General features: G+C 43.1%; 2 protein-coding genes across 2 annotated transcripts in view; one reads left to right on the top strand and one right to left on the bottom strand.

Moving 5' to 3' along the window:
- The window catches only part of lmbr1 (limb development membrane protein 1), a 47,595-nt gene extending 39,960 nt beyond the window's left edge, over positions 1-7,635 (top strand). Inside the window, exons 16-17 of the mRNA XM_080793526.1 lie at positions 2,660-2,821; positions 3,466-7,635. Of these exons, the coding sequence (XP_080649652.1) occupies positions 2,660-2,821; positions 3,466-3,551 (248 nt within the window). The 3' untranslated portion in view covers positions 3,552-7,635. The remainder of the gene's footprint in view (positions 1-2,659; positions 2,822-3,465) is intronic.
- A 127-nt stretch (positions 7,636-7,762) lies between these two features.
- On the bottom strand, positions 7,763-17,419 carry rnf32 (ring finger protein 32; the record flags this gene model as incomplete). Its single annotated transcript, XM_080793325.1, has 6 exons — positions 7,763-7,972; positions 8,753-8,920; positions 12,978-13,086; positions 14,392-14,549; positions 16,364-16,506; positions 17,152-17,419. 6 exons carry the CDS (start codon positions 17,417-17,419, stop codon positions 7,763-7,765), a joined length of 1,056 nt encoding a protein of 351 aa, XP_080649451.1.
- Between the last annotated feature and the right edge of the window lie 1,680 nt (positions 17,420-19,099).

Here is a 19,099-nt window from a genome sequence, read left to right as displayed (position 1 = left end):
ATAAAAATGATAATTATGAGTTGAAACGACGAATATAGAAACTGTTTGGAAACTGTTCATTTTTTCAGTCTTCTCTTATCTGGGTCCGTGGAAAAGCATTTTCAGATGGGGGTGGGGGGTCCTCGACCAAATCCCACCATCCCACCCGTTATCAGGTGTCTTCTGCAGACCGGTTTGTCCCCAACTAAGCACTGTGTGGGTGTTGTACATGTACAGAAAGTGGAAGAGCTGGATATTTCATGTTGTGGCCCTGTTTATCAGATTTGTCCATTGTTTCTTCTGAGCTCTATTCTTATTACTGGTTTCTTCACGTTATTGTCGTTACATTTGGTCATTTGACCATCGAAATGTCACAAATAACTATGTCTTGTCTTGGCTTAATACAACCGCTGTGCATCTAGCGTCGGCCGTCGGGCTTTGCACCCAGATACGTAACTAACTTGCAAAATCAAGGCGGGAACTAGTATAGCAATTCGGTGATTATTTATAGAGTCAAAATCAACATTTTGGTACCTGCCACCATCAATTATAGTAAACAGCAGATGTATAAATTAACTTGTCTTTTATTGATACAATATTATATAATGGCTCCTCCATTGTGTAATATATTGAATAAGGTATAGTTATATCAGGCACCGACTACCTTTCCACAGAGGTTTCCCCATCTCTGATCGGGTCGAAATCTTACAGGAATTGCACAAGCCTTCAGCACGGCGGAAACCTACAAGATGGTGCTTGTTGATTGTTTGAATTAGATATGTAGTTAGCTCAGCGGTTGACTCAGGTGGATGTGTGTGCAGGTGACTGTGGTTCCATTGAAGACTGCACTGCCGTGGCTCGGGTGTGGCGTCTTCTTTTCGTACCGCCTTGTTTTGCACGCTAAGAAAATGACTCCCATAATGAGACCACAAACAGAAAGCCTTCCCCCGATGTGAAAAGAACGGACACGATCCGGACCTATAGGAGTCTTTCAGAGACTTCTTTTCCCAGGAAGTGCGACAACACTGTTTGCAAAGTCATTTACATAGAGGTCTGTACAGGTTTTTTTAGTGTTTGTTTTCATCCGTCTTCAGCCAGCCATGTCCCGAGATTCTGCATGCAATGTACATCAAATGGTTTTTGGCATGTAAGCCCTTCTTTCAGTTTGGCCTTTCTGGCTTGTTGAAAGAGATGGGCCATTGAAGAGAGACACACTCTTCGGAGAGCCTCGACTGGAGACAGAGCAGACATTCCTAAATGGGCCCATTCGTTGCAGCCCGTGCCTTTGTGGAGAAAGAGGTTTTGCTTATGAACACAATAGTTGTTTTGTGAAGGGGTGCTTAGAGAAGAAAACACAAACCCCCAATGTTTGCCTAGAGTCTGAAATTCTTGATTTTTTTTTAATTTGCCATAATTTGTTCTTTATTTAATTAGTGAATGAATTGCACTGGTTGCTGTAAGCAAAACAAAAAAGGTTAATGTATAACAGTAGAAACTACGTACATACAGGACCTAGAATGGTGGTTCCAGAACAGAGGAAAGAATGGAGGAATGTCAGGCTAGGTAGATAGCATAGAGATGTTTCAAGAGATCCGCAGCCTAGAAACCACTTACTGTAGCAACAGTCAATTGCCTCATAGCCACATGTGTACACCAACCGAATTGAGAACTGCCTAGTAGCAAACAACTCGGTGTTACCAAGCTACCACCTAGTGTTTAGTAAATTACCCATCAACAATCCAGTGCTATCAAGCAACCTAGTGACTAGTAGCAAACTGCCTTTCAAAGTGGCAATGCTGCCATGATGCAACTGACTTGTACAAGTTGTACATCCTAGTGACCAGTGACCACCACCTACTAACTACACCAACTAGCAAAGACCTAGCAACCAAATAGTAAATCTTAGCAAATAAAGCTTTTACTTCCTAATTTACACCATTAGCAAATCAAATACTAGCACCCTAGCAACTCCCTAGGGTGCTGTGTCATTAGTCAGAAGGTTCATTGTTCCGAAATTACTATCTCTACTTGGCATCATCAGGCTGATACCATAGAACTGTGTGTCTCAAAACAGTCAAGGTCCGAGTGAATTAGTAATACTAGCAGATCCACAAGCTCAAATCACATCATGCGTGTTTGAGCTGTATGCTGATCTGCAACTTTTGAAACCTAAAATATGGATATGAGAGTTTTCTGCCCAATAGCAACATATTATTGAAGAACCCCCCAGGAGCTCAGACAGGACCCAGAAGAAAAGAATACATCAAGTGAATGATGAGAACTGAGGGTGTATTTATACACACACAGGGCTAACAAGCACACAGCTGAACACCATGGATAATTAACACAGGATTGGCTGAAGCACCAGCACACAGGTGAACAACATTAACAATACACAGGATGGCTGAGTCATGACAGGATATATCTACTAGGGAGGACAGGAAACACTAGAACGTCACTTAAAAAATAAAGGAACACAACTAAATTAAAAGATGGTGGCGCGCTACAAGCTTGTAGGTCTGCTATTTAAAAAAAATCTAAGAACGACTGACATAGAAACATAGATTTTTCAGAAAACTGTCAGGATGTAGAAGACATTTATAGAATCTGATCTCAGGTCAGAATGGGTTATAATTGTACAATGTCTCTGATACTGACACGTCTGACTTCCCGTTCACAGGCATCACCAGGTTTGATCTCCTGGGAGACTTTGGGAGGTTTAACTGGCTGGGAAACCTCTACATCGTCCTGTCATACAACATGTTGTTTGCAGTCGTGACAACGCTCTGCCTTGTCAGGAAGTTCACCTCAGCGATACGAGAAGAGCTCCTCAAGGCCCTGGGTAACATTATCACTTTGTTTCATCTCATTATGTGTTATTCATGGGACCCGAGGTCCATATTTTAAGCAATGTAGTTGGTTCCACCACCCAAAAAGCACAATGGGGAATTCCACATGTGTCCTCGAGAATACTGAAGTATTCTTCAGTGATGAAAATGAATATCCTGCAATTTTAGGCACGAGTAACAGTGCCTTTGAGATGTCAGGCCCATTGTAGAATATAAGCAATCATGTCCATCCTATATGCAGTAATAAAACGTGGCCAATCCAATCCCATCCTGTTTTATGTCCACAGAGGATAGGTGTGCGTGGCACTGACAGCAATATCCTCCTCTGTGGCTTTGAGCAGAGTGTGTTGATTTATGTCAGACACAGGGACCCAGAGTGACAAAATGGAGGAAATTGCGGACAAATCCAATGTGTTCGGACTGACACGTGACAAGGAAAGATGGTGGCTATAGTCTCTGGGACCTGTTGTGACAAGTTTGATACACAGAGAGTGATAGGTTAGGAAATGTCAGACAGGGGTGCTGAGGGGAGAAAAGCCACATCAATACCTCCGTCTTAAGTGAAAAGTCTGAGGCTTTCTTTTTTTCTTTTTCTTTTCTTTAATGAGATTTCTCTCCCTTATCTCCCCCTGCCCAGGTCTGGATAAATTGCAACTGTCAAACAGCCCCACAGACCCAGAGTCTGGAAAGCTCTCCGCCAACGGGCATCAGAAAACTCTGTGAAAGGGATGATAGATCAACACAGACACATACACGCACACACACATCTTAGCGCAGCCAAAGGGAGATTTCCAGTCCTGCCTGGCTGCCTAAAGGTGAAAAGGATAGGAAGAGACGTATTAAACCCAGACAGTGTCTGACGGATGCTGCAAACAAACGGAGGCTGAGAGCAATTTAGCTTCATGACATTCCATCCTCTGTGTCTCGGGTGGAGGCGGGGACCAGGAGAATGTCGGTGGCGTGAAATAGAACTGGCATCACTGCAGTGACCTTGATGTTGACCTCAAACCGTGACTGTGACTCTAAAAAACCACCCATCTCTTTGCTTCTGGGGACACTATCTTTCCTCCTCCAGCCCTCTGCTACCTGCCATTCTGCTCCTTTCGACCCACTTCGACAGCTTGCGGATGAAGCAGCTGAAACAAGTTGTTTTCCATGGCTTTTTGTTTTGTTTTTGTTTTTAAACGTAGTCTTATTATGCCCCGTTTCAAAGTTATGCTTTTGTTTTTATAAAACATCACAACCCATTCTGCTTTCATTGTGACTGTTACTGCCCCAACCAACCCCTAACATGGTAGTTTGTTAATTTAAAAGGATGTCATTGTTTTTTAATTGCTAGCATTTTGTCAAGTTACTTGGCATCAGTTGATAGACAGGGCATTCACAGGCTAGCGTATTGTCTACTCGTATGTCTACATTGTATGACTTATTTTGATTGGCGCCATTGTGAACAGACAATGTCGTCAATGGCTCATCCTTTAAGTTGTGCTTTTGATTTGCTTTAAGCTCAAAAGGTGAAAATACAGAGGTATACTCTTCAGGGTGTGCTGATATCTTGTATTATTCTCACCCATCCATCACAGCCAGCACATCAAATAGCACTCAATTATTACATATTTATGCAATTGCATACCTTTACTTACTGATAGGCCTCTAATTTTAGCACGTAAGTGCTATATGTATGTTCCTCTTTTATTTGGCTTTACTGAAGTGCGCTTTAATAGAGAAAGATGTCATCACTTTGAGGTAAGAACTTTTTTAGGGGCTCTACATTGAAGGCCGCTCTACAGATGTGGAAACTAGAGTGGCTTTTTAAGAGTCCGTGTCCATTTTACATTTTCTTTTTTTGTAAATGTTTTATTCACATGTACATAATGTGTTGTGTTTTCATACCTCTTTTTGCATTATTTAGATGTAAATAGTTAGGCCACTAGCCTATTGAGGGACTGACTCACTGAGCCATAGGGTTTAGATGACCTAAAATCTAATGCAAACAATGAAACCGTCTTTGCATACATGCAGGGGTCTTCAACAGGGGCTGCGGGACCCCTAGGGGGTCCTCAGAGATACTGCATGGGGACCGGGAAATCTTTATGCTATCTTTATTTTATTTTTATTTTTTTTACACTAACCACTTGAACCCTCGCATCCCTATTTTGGGGCGACCATTAGCCGGAAATAGCAGATCTACAGCAGCGTCTGCGACGTGTTGTGAGCTTGTAGATCGGCTATTGTCGGGGGAAGAGGTTTGGTGTACAGGGGGAAAAAAAGAGCAGACCAAGTACCGAGCCAAAGGTCAAGTTTACAAAGTATTGAAGGTTTAAGTTTTAAAACACACATTTAACATGAATCCAATATGTAGTGGGGGTCCCCGCTTCCTCTCAGCTAAGGGGTCCATGGCCTGAGAAACGTTGAAGACCCCTGGCATACAGAATGCATGTGAGGGAAAATGTGCAACCATGCAGTTGGTACAAAGACTCGGTGACTCGGGCCCTGGGTTGTGTGATGTTCTCCCTCTCTAGCGCCACCTCTAATGCCTTATAGAAAGATCATCTCACAGGCTTCATGTATTACAGTACATTGTTGTACAGGTTGTCTCGTTGTGCGTCGTCCTGTGTAATACAGTACATAGGGTGTGTGTGTGTGTGTGCGTGTGCGTGTGCGTGTGCGTGTGTGTTCGCTCTAGACCACTGTGAAACCCTAACGCATCTCTGAAAATTGCAGCCGAAAGTCTGTTGGGCTTTACCGTGGACGTTGCTCTTTGCAAATGAATGAAGTGAACCTTTTCCAGTTCCACAGAATGGGACTGTGGTGGAACTACGTTATCCGTGCGGTTGCATTCCGTGAAATGCCTGAGCAAGCTGGTCGTTTTATGGTGATGTAAATGTGACGTGTTTTCATGGTCATTAATGTGTGACAAGGTGTCGAGAAAAGGACTTAAGAGAAAACATTTAATATGCATTCGAAACCTTTTGAGGTTCTTTGCACATGGGGGATGTTTTACGTTGATGGATTTTTTATTTAATTTTTTAAGCAGCTTAACACATGTTCTCCTGTTTGAGGAAGTTAAAACAGAAAATTTCAAAACACATTAAGGCAGTGCTATTATGCTTTTATTCCTCCCACATATATATATTTTTTAATTAATTTGGATATTTTTTGTGCCCTATTCAGTCTTTGAAAGAGAGAGTCAGTTGGGTTGTTTTAATCCTGTTCCATTTCCTGTCTGCAATCATTGATTTGATTAATCTTCAAAAACAACATTGGACCGTACCAATTTAAAATATACTGTGAAAATTGAAAAATCAAGATGATCCAAAGTTACTGATATGCTAAAGAAGAGAATGATTAAAGGGATGATTCAATTTTACGTATTTGTTATTGCCCAATGCCAAGGTGCTTGTCAAATAGTTTGGCCCTGTTAACTGAGAAATGTCCACCATGCTAATGCTATTAGAAAGAGATCAGACAGACATTCGATAGACTAACTAGTTAATAGCCAGTACATTGCTGTTATCATTGTGACAAAATGTTTCTTTCAGTTGCTCATGTCTCCGTAACCATTGTGACAATTCACCTTTAGCTAAGCCCCACCCTCTCCCACTTAGACACTTTCCAGCCGGGCTCATTCATTCCAATGTAAATATGGATTTTACACATTAAATACTGGTTCATTTTTGGAACCAGACCATCAAAATCTCTTCCAAATCCGCCAACAAGTCCTGCCATATGCACTGGAAAAATATGTGCGTGACATTTCCTTTTTTAAAACAATGTTTTATCATATAGGAAAACTATTTGTGGAGAGGTTTGTCTAACCCATGTAGTAGACCATAGCAGTTTGGGGAGGGTCTTAGCTATAGGTAAAATTTAAAAAAGCTATTTGACAATAAATTTGGGATGAGTCAACCAAATGTTAAAAAAAATAATCAGACCCGTCTGAACTGAGTGGTGCTGTTGGGGTGTCGGACTATTCGCTGTCAGACTATTGGTTGTAGGACTATTGGCTGTCGGACTATGTAGTCTCTACTGTACTGCCTCTCATCATGCACCTGTGCATGTGCTACACCGTAGTCTGTACTGCACTGTGCTCTGTGCTGGTGTTACACTAACACTAAATACTCAGCTTCCCATCATGCACCTGTGCACAGTATGTGTGAAGCTCAACAGCGCCACTTTGTCACATGTTGGTACTCTAAACAGACAGACACACATTGCTGTTCCTTGGAGTGGCTGCACCACTCAAAAAATAAAATAGAATTATCGCTTGATTCCCTTTTAAGGTTTTTACAGAATATGAGTTAGTCTGGATGAGCTACAATAATTGTCTCAAACTCAAAGTGTTTTGAGCTTCCTCGACAAATAGTTGTGCTTGTATCTGTTCCTGTCATTCACACTTCATTCAGCTGCTAGCTGACAGATGGTCACATTGGCCTTTGCACAGGTCTCGATATCTGACAGGGAAGTGCTTCTATTGTTCAGAACACAATAGCAATCAGAGGCCATAGTATCACAATCACAATGTTCGCCAGAGATTCTGGGCTTCTGTTTCTATCGCAAAACGAATGCTTCTAGTTGCCAGTTCAGTTTTATAAGTATTTCCTGCATAATTGTGGGTTTCTAAGAGTTCTCTCATTGCAGGCCAAGCCTCTTTATGTCCATCTGTCTGTATGTCAGTCTCTGCATGTCATTTTTGGCAACTATTTGTGAAAGTTCTTTTTTACTATTGATTCATGATGAGTTTGCTGTATGTATGTTTTGTTATTTTTGGTGTTGGTTTGTTTGCAAATAAAAAGGAGGGGGGAAATATATAATATTATTATTATTTTAGCTTTATTGTTGGGGGGGGGGGGGTTATTTAGAAATAATATCATGGCCTATATTAGATTCATTAATATTGAGATCACAAAATTGGACATATGAAAATGAAGCGCTCAGACAAGTCTTTTGTAGTAGGCAGACCTACACAGGGGGCAGGTGGGTCTCCTGTTCACACAGAAGGACTCGAAGGCCTCCAGACAGCGCTGGTGGAAGAGGTGGGAACACGACAGGAGGACAGTGCGTCTTCCTGCCTCACCTCCCCGCCCGGGGCTGCACAGTGACGTCAGGCAGATGGCACACTCCCGTACATCCTTCTGAATGACCTGCCAACAAGTTGAAAAGCAACAACTGTATTAGTTGCCGTGGTTAGCATAGCTCTGACGGGAGAACTCTGGACCGTTGTCCAGTATGCTAAGGTATACATTGCATGGTAATACAACATCTGCTGCTATCCCAATAAAAATGAAGGAGGCCTCCATATAGCTCCACCAATGATTAACCCAAAGACTGCTTCCTATTCCATATTGAGAGACAATCAACAGGCCTCACCGTTAAAATGTGTGATAATGAGAAGCATTCTGTTTTACAGTGTTTTCCCATGAGAAAAACATGTTCACCGTTTGATACCCCCGTGTCGAGGTTGAGCAGACCCTGTCCTGTATATAACCTTTTCGCACCAGATAAAGGAAAGATGTCTCGTTTCCACCACCCTTCGTGTCCCCCCCCCCCCACCCTGCAGTGGAAAAAGAGGCTGACATATAGAAGTCTTGCGCGCACCTTTTTGTTCCTTTCCTTTCCATGGAAGAGTCAAGGCGTTGAAAAGCCTGGTCGTTTTCTGTGTGTGTTTTCGTTGTAAAAGCAAGAGGATTATTAACCTACCCACTGCTACTTGTTCTTAAATGAATGATAGACCATGAGAGAGATTATTTGTATTGTATTCTTTCTATACAACAGATGGGATGCAGTTGCTGCTGAACAAGCAATAGCACGTTAAGTGACGAGGCAAGGCCACAAGGAGAATGAGACTATAGGATTAGATTGTGCCTTTTTCTTTTTCCACTCTCATTTCCCTCGATCCAGTGTGGTACATTTTGTTCCCCAACCTGGTTTTGTATTCTGTCCCAGTCCTCATTTCTCGGTTCAGAGACATGCTCGCTCTCCATCTGGTCGAACACCCGCCTGCTTGATGACAAGGTGCGGTCTATGTCACTCAGAAAAGCCTCGACGTCCGTGCGACAGTATTGGAGAAAGCAGTCATTTAACTCCTCCAGCTAATTAGGGGGGGGAAAAGAAAGAGTGCACATCAGTGACAAAATATTAGATGGAGGGGGACATTCTATGAAGGCATACGGACAGGCTACTTGTTTAACATTTAGATCAAGACCAGACAGCTGTGTGTCCCACTAGCATGGAGTCTTCTGTAGGGTGCGTTCGGATATAGCACACTGAGCGCACTGTGCAATAGAGCAGGTGTTCCCAAACTTTTTTGGACCAGGTACCCCTTTTGGGGTAGATATTTTTCCAGGTACCCCCTCATCCTCGCAACACGGATAACAATATATTTACAACCACAAGCAGTGTTTCCTGCAGGAAAAAGCTTTGGCATGGTGCTGGGCACAGGCCGCAATTTTAAATGTAGACTATATCTTTTCAAATGGGGGTCCACAGGCTAAGTAGTGTCAATTTGGGGGTCCTTGACATGAAAAAGTTTGGGAACCACTGCTTTAAACACTTTAGCACTTTATGAACATGAACAAAATAGATGGGTCCCCCCTGGAACTCCCTCAGGTACCCCTGGGGGTCCCCGGACCCCACTTTGGGAACCACTGAATTAGAGGATAAAGCTCACGTTACCCAAATAGTTGAATACACAAAAGCTAAGGCACTGGTACTGGTACTTCTGGTTTACCGGAACGGGGTTCAACTCCCTGCAGTGCCCTGCTCAATGTGTTGTATTTACCGGAAAAATTGTGTTGCGGAGGATGAGAAACATTAGCAAATTGTTTTTTTCAAAATTATATATATATATATATATAATTATCACAAATATTATTAAACAACTGTTTAGGCGTTCAGATGGAGGGGTTTATGAGCCTGGCTGACTTCTACAGTCATGGTAAACAATACAGGCCCTGGTGAACTTTGTCTTTGGCCCACGGTAGACGTGCACAGGACAGCGGACTGGGGGGGGCTGAGGCGTTATCTTGCGGCAATCCATCTATGTCAGTAGTTATCCCCTTAATGTGTTGACACAGGGTCGGACCTCCGAAACAGGTAGAAATGGAAAGCTGGCCACCATCGGGATCAGCCTCCGTGATAAGAATAAGATTTCCGAGGCTCGTAGATTGGCTGCTACGAACACCTGCTGCTTCAGTGGACAAAGATGCTTTATTGTCGCCTGCTATCGTCGGGTTAAACAGGAAGTTCATAGAAACACAAGGATGCATGGGAGTGCGCAACGCTGCTCCAATTACCTTGCAGCACTAAAGAAACCCCTCCATGGTACTGTACAGGCAACGCAACTAAGCAAATAGTCTTCCCGCTGAAAATCAAACGAGTCAGACTAGTGATGCACGATATTATCGGTAGCATATATATATATATATATATATATATATATATATACTGTATATATAATGTAATTTAATCGGCCACATTAACGTGCATCTCTAAAGGTGCGTTCAGACTTGAATTTTAATATTCGCCTCTGTCTGGTGTACAATGAATGAAACGCAGGTCCATGACAGGGGCGAGGATACATGGGGCATTTACCACAGCTTAATCTGCTAGAACAGACTTAATTGGACCAATAAACTTGTGTCTTTTTGTTTACGTGGCATGTTACGGCATGGTTTACAGGCAAGATGATGGACAATGATGGGGGACGGATGAGTAGGACACACTGACCCTCACAATACATTACAGTACAGTGTGGCCTGCCTGCCTGCAGTCGTCAGCCTTGCATCATGAGGACTGTAGGCACTCTGCCTGATTACACTGCACTTAAGACATACGTAACATGAGGCTTCTTTCAGACAAGCCATCAGTATACCCGTGCAAAGGAACCGCTCATAGCGACGTATGTATATGTTTGTGAACGTAAAGGATATCTGGCTTCACCCATTTTCAACCTACCTTCATATAATTGGTCCTCATTAGTCATTAATGCTCACTAGACCTGTACGTGCCCGTCGCAGTCGGCCACCGGCCTACTTGGGAATGATGCAACTTGGGAACCTAATGATATACGTTGCCATAGAACCCGTTTTTACTGTCAGCCGGTGTCCCACATGGAGATCTGTGTTGTGCCTGTGTGCCTGTGTGTGAAGACTGCAAACTGAAAAGTGTACTGGGCAATCAATTCGGCCCACTGGCAGAGCCTGATTGGTTGAGCCTCAATTGGCTGAAGCAGAGGCTGGAAATTGCACAGGTGAAAGGAGTTGGCCTCATTAGGCCCACTGGCAGAGCCTGGCCCAGGTGAAAGGAGTTGGCCTCATTAGGCCCACTGGCAGAGCCTGACCAGAGCCTTTTGTGGTGGTTCTGGAGAAGCGTGGGTCTGACTGACTCGATACTGGCACTGCACTCCCTGTGGGGGTGTGGAACGCGGGTGTCGAATGTGAAGTCGGTGGGTCAAACTGTTCTCGAGTTACGTGCATTACAACCGTAAACACACTCGCGCAGACGTGACGCATTTATAGTAGGATGATAAAACGGTACCATTTTCTACTTTTGCCATTTCTACTTGATCTGTGTCTCATAGGAGGGCTGTGGACAAACCCGCCTATACCGTCGTAGGCTGGTTTTTCTTTTTCAAACATTTGTTTTTAAATTAATGTGAGAACAATGGCTTCTATTATAGCATGCTAACTTTCCAGGAATAGAAAGAATGCAGTTTATATTAGCTTGGATTCCCCATCGATGATGATGTCACTGGTAGGCGGGTTTCTGAACTTGTAAGTTGTCCGCAGCCCTCCTCTGAGACACAGAGTGAGTAGACCGAAATGGTACCATCTTAGCATTGGTGAGGACCAATGATAAGAATGGGTGAAGTCGTCCTTTAAAACACAATCAGTGCCGGAAGTGCTTCAAAATAGGAGCTCTGGGTGGCCGGCGTTGTCTCAGCGCTTTTACTCTGAAAGCCATGACCCGGAAACAATCTACCCCCCCCCCCCCCCCCAATTAAAAAGACCCAGGCGTCCACCGATGCACCCTCACATTCTGTCTCCAATAACGCAATAAGTCAAAGTATCCCTGGGATTTATATAGCTTGTGAAATTTGACAAGAGAACAATGCCTGCAATGACAGCCAACCAGCATCAGGTATCCCTCAGCTTACTGCCATACTCTGTCCCTATACCTCCCCTCCCCTCGCTCACCTATCCTTACCTACCACACATGGTAGGCAGACTGACAGGGGTCGGGCCACAGCCGAGGACCCTGCTGGAATGTCCAGACTGTTTGACTAAAACACACACTCTCCATAATTAGTTGACAAGCAGTGTATGATTCACAATGCATCAAAGGAGGTCGAAAGGGTGAGGGGGGCCGAGTGTGCATGTGCAACGTGCATGTATGTGTATTTGTGTATATGAATAAGTGCACGCTGGGGTCAGTGAGTCCCTCTGTAGTCGAAACCCACAGGCCTTGGATGTGATACTTGCCACAGCAAAATGATCAGTGAATGTCAGTGGAGGCTGCAAGAAAGTATAGGCTACACAGGTCAACCTGACCTTTGTATGTTCAAAGTGAACGAAAGGCTAATTCATTCAAATAAATGAAAAAATATATATTTTGTGTGGGCCCCCACATTATTATACAGCGAAGTATGATATTAACCTTGAAGTCCCATTCCTCATGACATCAGACAGAAAAACACATTATTTATGGTTATTGGAGTATTTATCTTCCCCAAAAACATCCCTAAATGAGCTTTGTGGTGTCTCGATCACACTTTGCCCTTTTTTAACATGATTAATAGCTAGGACCCATTTAATTATGCCAATATGCCACGCCTGTAGAATCAAGCCCTCATTAATATGCCAATGACACATCCTTAGAATCAACATTCTGAAATGTCCACGCCCCCTGCGAGAATGTCTACAGTACACCGATTCCAATCATATCTTCAGCCTGTTTGTTTAACCTGTTTACGCCGGTTCTAAAAACGCCTTCTAAATCCTTAAGAGTTTTCTGAAAACATTTATCCCATTGGTATATTCATGCCACAGAAGAAGCGTGAGTCTGAAGGAAGCCAAACAAAAATTGTTTTACTCTTATGTACACAAGTTGTAACGATAAAGTACAACCTTGAACCTTGAACCAACGTACCTTTTTTTCAAAGAATTTGCGGCGCAGCCGTGGATCTTTCGGGGGATTGGTCTTCTTCACATTACTGTACCACTTACGAGCCGCATAGCCTCGCCAGCATGCTTGAATCCTATATACAGTCAAAGGAAACACCTGAATAAATGAGTGGAAAAACGTGACAAATGCATATACAGTACAGTGCATCAAGCAATTAACACCTTTGTTTGCTTTGTTTATTTATAGTTTATTTTTTACTACTGTGTTTTTATGTTGTATGTGTTCTGCTCTATGGGCCCCCCTGTGAGTGTCTTGAATAAAGTTTGAATTTAATTGAATAACACCATGCTGTGTGGTGTGTAATTATTACACGAGAGGATGTGCGTTATCGTGATTATTGGCACGCCAGCGATGTGCAGGAAGCCGAAAGCATCACTGACATTACAGGGAAGGCCGGGTCACTGAAAATCAATACAAAGTTATTCTGAGTGATCACCTCATGCTATACGATGAAACACTATGCTGATGGGAGTGCTCTCTTCCAGGATGGCAAAGCCCCCACGTGTTTGTTTGTGAGTCTGTGTTCTTGTCTGTTCATGGCAAATCTGGCATATCACTGTATTTATCATGTGCCGAATTCCATGTGCACGCTGCACATAGTATAGGTCATGGAATATTGAATTCCTACTATCTATTTTCAAAAAATGAAAACATTCCATAAATGAAAATCGCTTTTAAGAAATAGTGAAAATAGCAGATCTACAAGCTCACAACGTGTTGCATCACGTGGGCACAACACCAGAGGGAGCTCCTAGATGTGTCTCAAACATGGGGGGGGGAAATGCATTCTACCAGCAGCCATTAAAAAAATCTTGATTCCACATCCACTTTTAAAAGTGACCTAAAAACATGGCTGTCTTCAAATTATAATTGGACTTACGGTAGGTAAGTCTCCCCTAGTCCCCTGAGAGTCAAACAACGCACTTCCTCAGCACGCTCCACAGAAGAAAGCCTGTGGGAGTGTCATCTATCCTCCCCCCATACACACACGCACACACACACACCTTTCCTGTAAATATATCTAGAATTTTGTGTCATGTGAACTGTATTTCTTGATGAATTGGGTACAAAGGACCACATCAGAAACAAGTAACAACTGTTGTTGCGTGTGTACTGACGTAGTAAAAAAAAAAAATTGTTAATGCAAATGCTAATACAGTATTCAACCAATCAATGACCTGGTGTCACACTGCTGTCTAATACAGTATTCAACCAATCAATGACCTGGTGGCACACTGCTGTCTAATACAGTATTCAACCAATCAATGACCTGGTGGCACAGTATTCGACCAATCAATGACCTGGTGGCACACTGCTGTCTAATACAGTATTCAACCAATCAATGACCTGGTGGCACAGTATTCGACCAATCAATGACCTGGTGGCACACTGCTGTCTGAAGAGGCGAGCACCGTCGTGGATCAGCCGTGTTTCATACTGCTCCTTCCTGCACATGGGACAGCACTTCCTCCCCGAAAACCTTTCAAAGGCCCGCAGACACACTCTGTGGAACACGTGGGAGCAAGACAGCAGCACCTAGAGAACGGACAGCCGGCTTATGTTAAAGCACTGTTGGCCTTTGCTTTAGCCGCGATACATTCTCGATCATGTTTATCTGTTGCTTCTGTGTTCTTCTGTGATCAAGAAACCCGGAAGTAGCAAATCCATTCAGTGTCATGTTCAAAATCACACTTTGGGCACATAAACAAACACAAGCAAAGTGAATTCTGCCAATATACAAAAGACCTTAATGCATTTTATTTAAACTATAAACGTTTCCTCAATATAGCGTACCCTAGCCTAGCATACTGTAGCTCTCTCCATTGCACAATCATTGTACATACTCTCTGTCTTAGAGACGGTTGAGCTGAGTGAAATGTCGTGTGCGGACATTAAAACTCATCATTTGAGGGTTGTGGGGTATGTTTACAAAATGTCTATGTCTGAGTGGTACAGCCGTATTGTGTGTGTGTGTGTGTGTGTGTGTGTGTGTGTGTGTGTGTGTGTGTGTGTGTGTGTGTGTGTGTGTGTGTGTGTGTGTGTGTGAGAGCGTGCGTGCGTGCGTGCGTGCGTGTGTGTGCGCGCGCGCGTGCGTGTGTGATTTGCCAAGAGAGACACAGCATAACCCCCACTGTGCTGGCTGTGCCCCCCCCCACCCTCCACCACCACCCAACACACAAACACACAAACCTGTACAGGATCTCTTTTATCGTCTGCGAGGACACAGTCGCCGCAGTGGGGCTTGGCACACAGACCAGTTTGCTCTGATCTCTAGAGGGCAGGGGGGAGGGATATTGATTTCCCATTGTTTTTGGCCTGACCAACACACACTCCATCACCAGAGAAAGGGGCCCCCTGCAGTGCACAATTTCCAGCAGCTCGACAAGCCATTAGACCAGAGAGAATTTCCACTTCTCACTTAGAAACGCTCAAGGTTACAAGAAGCTATATACGCCATGTCAGAGGGAATATAGAAACTGAAGGCAAAATTAAATCACAGACATTTTCAGGTGTGGTTGATATTCAAATTTAGCAGGATGAAATAACGAATAGGTCCAAAGGAATACATGCTCATGTGGAGTGATCGCTGGTGTATGTGTTGTTTCTGAACTGCCCTATCAATACTGGAAAACACAAGAATTCAACCCATGACCCCCACCATTTCAGCCATGAATGAAGGGGCTTGCGGATGTATGTCAAATCAACAGAGATTCCCCACTTGTCACTTTCTCCTTGTTAGCAGGCACTAATTAACATTTTTTTCCCTGAGTCAAACTAATATTTACACGCGCGTCTATGGCAACTGTGCTTTGTTGAGGCCATGTATTCTAGGCCCTGCATTCTTGAGGAGATTGGCATCTTAAAAGGGGATCAGAAAGGTGCAAAAGACTGAATGACCCTCACAGTAACACACTGATTGCTACATCATCGCGTCACAGTTGAGTTCCAAGGCAGTATGGGTAAATTTGTACAGTTGTCTACACAGATTAGAACACAGAAGAGCCGGTGGGAGGGGGATATTGAGTGTGTGTGTGTGTGTGTGTGTGTGTGTGTGTGTGTGTGTGTGTGTGTGTGTGTGTGTGTGTGTGTGTGTGTGTGTGTGTGTGTGTGTGTGTGTGTGTGTGTGTGTGTGTGTGTGTGTGTTTGTGTGTGTGTGTGTGTGTGTGTGTGTGTGTGTGTGTGTGCTCACGCAGCCTTGTATATGCATGAGCGTGCGTGCGTGCGTGCGTGCGTGCATGCGTGCATGCGTGCGTGGGAAAGGAGTGATGATGCACAAAAAAAAACATTCAGGACAGATTTTCTCACAGGAAACCAACAGCAGGCATATTGTGCATAAGGTTTTTTTTTACCTGCGGCTGAAGGCGGAACTCCTCTCTGCATATCACACAGGGCTGTGTGGAGTCTCCCTGCTGGGTGGACCTGACCTTGACCCGAGTCCACTCATCCACTGTCAGCCTTCTAGGCGGGGATGCCACCAAACCCATCTTCTGTGCTGGAAGAGATTTTAATAACGGAACAATTACTTCCATGAGAGGGGGAGTGGTTATTTCTATACCACAGTGCTTTGCGATTTATTACTGTCGATGGTTTTCGCACCCATCATTGTATTTTATATGAAAAAGTGGGTTGGCCATCTCTCACAGTTCGTAGAGAGCAACATTGTATTTTATTGTGTGGTAAAAACTTCCTTTGTATCTACAGTATATCCTCGCTTTTAGAACCAAAGGCTTCTGGACATAAAACATGTTCACTGACACACATTAGATATATCAATCCACGTATGAACATTGAACAAGGAAAGACAGCTTTCATTTATTATGCTCCACACATAGCATGGAACAAACTGAAACTGGTTCGATTGCCTCCATAGAGACATTCAGGGTGCTTCTTGAGGACACATCACACAGTGACTGCACCTGTTTCATGTAACCCTATATTTATTTACATCTGTGATTTGTTTTAATGAAGTTCAAATGTCTGTTATTGTTTTCCATTATGTATTGTATAACTGCACTTGTTCTTAAGCTGTAATCGAGGCGTCCACGAAAAAAGAGAGCTTGCTCTCAAAGGGCTTCCCTGAATAAATAAAGGAAAACGTCGATCAATTTCCAATTCTCTACTGTACCTAATACTGTACCTAATGTTAAACGAGGCGGTGCGGGGTCAAGCACATACTCTCTCTCCTCCTGGCTTTGGTGCTTTTGCAGATGTTTCTGTTTCCGAGTCCCTGTGTCCCTGCATTCCCTTTTCCTGGCATCTGTGGATGCTTTTCTGCCGTGGATGGTGGTCTTCACAGGGTCATGTGACGACGACAACGTCTGATCCAGGAGGTTCCGTGCGATGTGGTCTTGGAAGGCAGCCGAGGTGATGGCCAAGTTGTTGCTATGTGTTGTTTTTGCAGTCATGCCCTGTAAACATTGTCAGTTTTCACTACAGTGTTCTATCTAAAGACAGTGGTTCTCAAACTTGCCAATTTTGCGGCGTCAAGGACCCCCGAATTGATATTTATTTGCCCCTGGACCCCCATCAGAAATAGTTTTGGGCAGAGATCCCCATAGGAGATCTTCCAGCTGAGATTTGAGAAGGAAAATAAAGCACTTTCAAGATTTTTCTAAAATCAAATCAAATGTACAAGCTTGCAGCACGGCACGAAGTGCTGTGAGCTTGTATATCTGCTATTCTTTAATGGTCAACGTAAAAAGATATAGATAAAGTGATTAAAATGATGATGACATTTGGCTGCTGAGGGACCCCCTGGAACCACCTCAAGGATCCCTAGGGGTCCCCACTTTGAGAACCAATGATCTAATCTAAGATATGCAAACTCATAAATCGTCAGACCTATGGTTCAATGTCTATGATTGCAAACTGTTAGCCTATCACTCTTCTTCTCACCATGTGATAATGCAAATGTAAATAAAATAATTAACGAATTAACGAATAAACTGATAATAAAAATATGTAAATCGATAAATACGGGGCGGGCTAAAATGTCAACAGTCAAAAAAACAAATGTCCCTTGACTTTAGTCATCTTAGGCTATATATATATATATATATTTTTTTTTACAAATATTGTGTATTTCTTCCTTTGCAAAATAAAACATCTAACATCTAGCCTTGTTTATATGAAACATTTTTCTTTTTTTCAGGCATAGCGAATCCCATTCAATTCGGCTGGCAAATAATGACAAACAATGCTAAGGAACAATGTGCTGTCAATACCTTTAGCCACTTTCACAGAAAAACACAAGCACATGCAAACAAAAACAAACATTGCCTCTCGGCTTTCACAAGCTAGCTCTAGCTTTCATGAATGAACAAATTGATAGAGTTAATGAAGCTAGAAATCCAAACCTTCCGCATTGTCGTCCGTTGAGGGTCAGTGTTTTATGGTTGCTAAGTGACAGACCACGCCTTCTCCTTCTGCAGTCTTCACATGACTGCACTATACTAGGCCTTTTGCCAAAGCAGTGTTGACAGACATGCAGTGATCTCAATTGGAATGAATGAATGAATGAATGAAATTCAAAACCCCAACTCTCTGTGATGTTGAAGGCTTAGTGTGCTCTCAAAGGGGTTACGGTTATTTCATATTTTAGAACACTTGTTGTGTCATTTTCACCTGTCTTTTGTGTGCACCTCAGACAGTTTTCAAGTTGCTTGATTCAATATGTAGATATTTCATTATTCATTTGATCAGATCTGTGACCTGTCCCTGGTTCTGATGCCTGATATTGTTCTAAAAAGCATGGGGATGAGGAACCCAAGTGTTTTAAGTAAAAGTATCAATACTGCAATGTAGAAATACGCTGTTACAAATAAAATACAGGTAATCCATTATTATTATTTATTTGCGACTGTAGGTCACAGATTACTATGAAAACCTGCAGTCCGTCGCTCCGTCACTCCGTCACTCACGCCTCCATATATGGTTGTCAGTCCATCACCCCTTAGTTGTGACATTAACGCCTCAGAATTCATTCCATATGTTGATCTGTAGTTTGTTTGTTTGTTCATCCCATTTTGAAGTTGGAGGGGCAAACGGTTCTCGAGTTACGTGGATTACAACCGTACACACACACA

This window comes from Protomyctophum bolini (genome assembly GCF_963924005.1).
Source record: "Protomyctophum bolini genome assembly, chromosome: 21".
Lineage (NCBI taxonomy): Eukaryota > Metazoa > Chordata > Actinopteri > Myctophiformes > Myctophidae > Protomyctophum > Protomyctophum bolini.
Note: the sequence above shows the minus strand (reverse complement) of the source record. Positions and strands in the feature narration are given on the sequence as shown.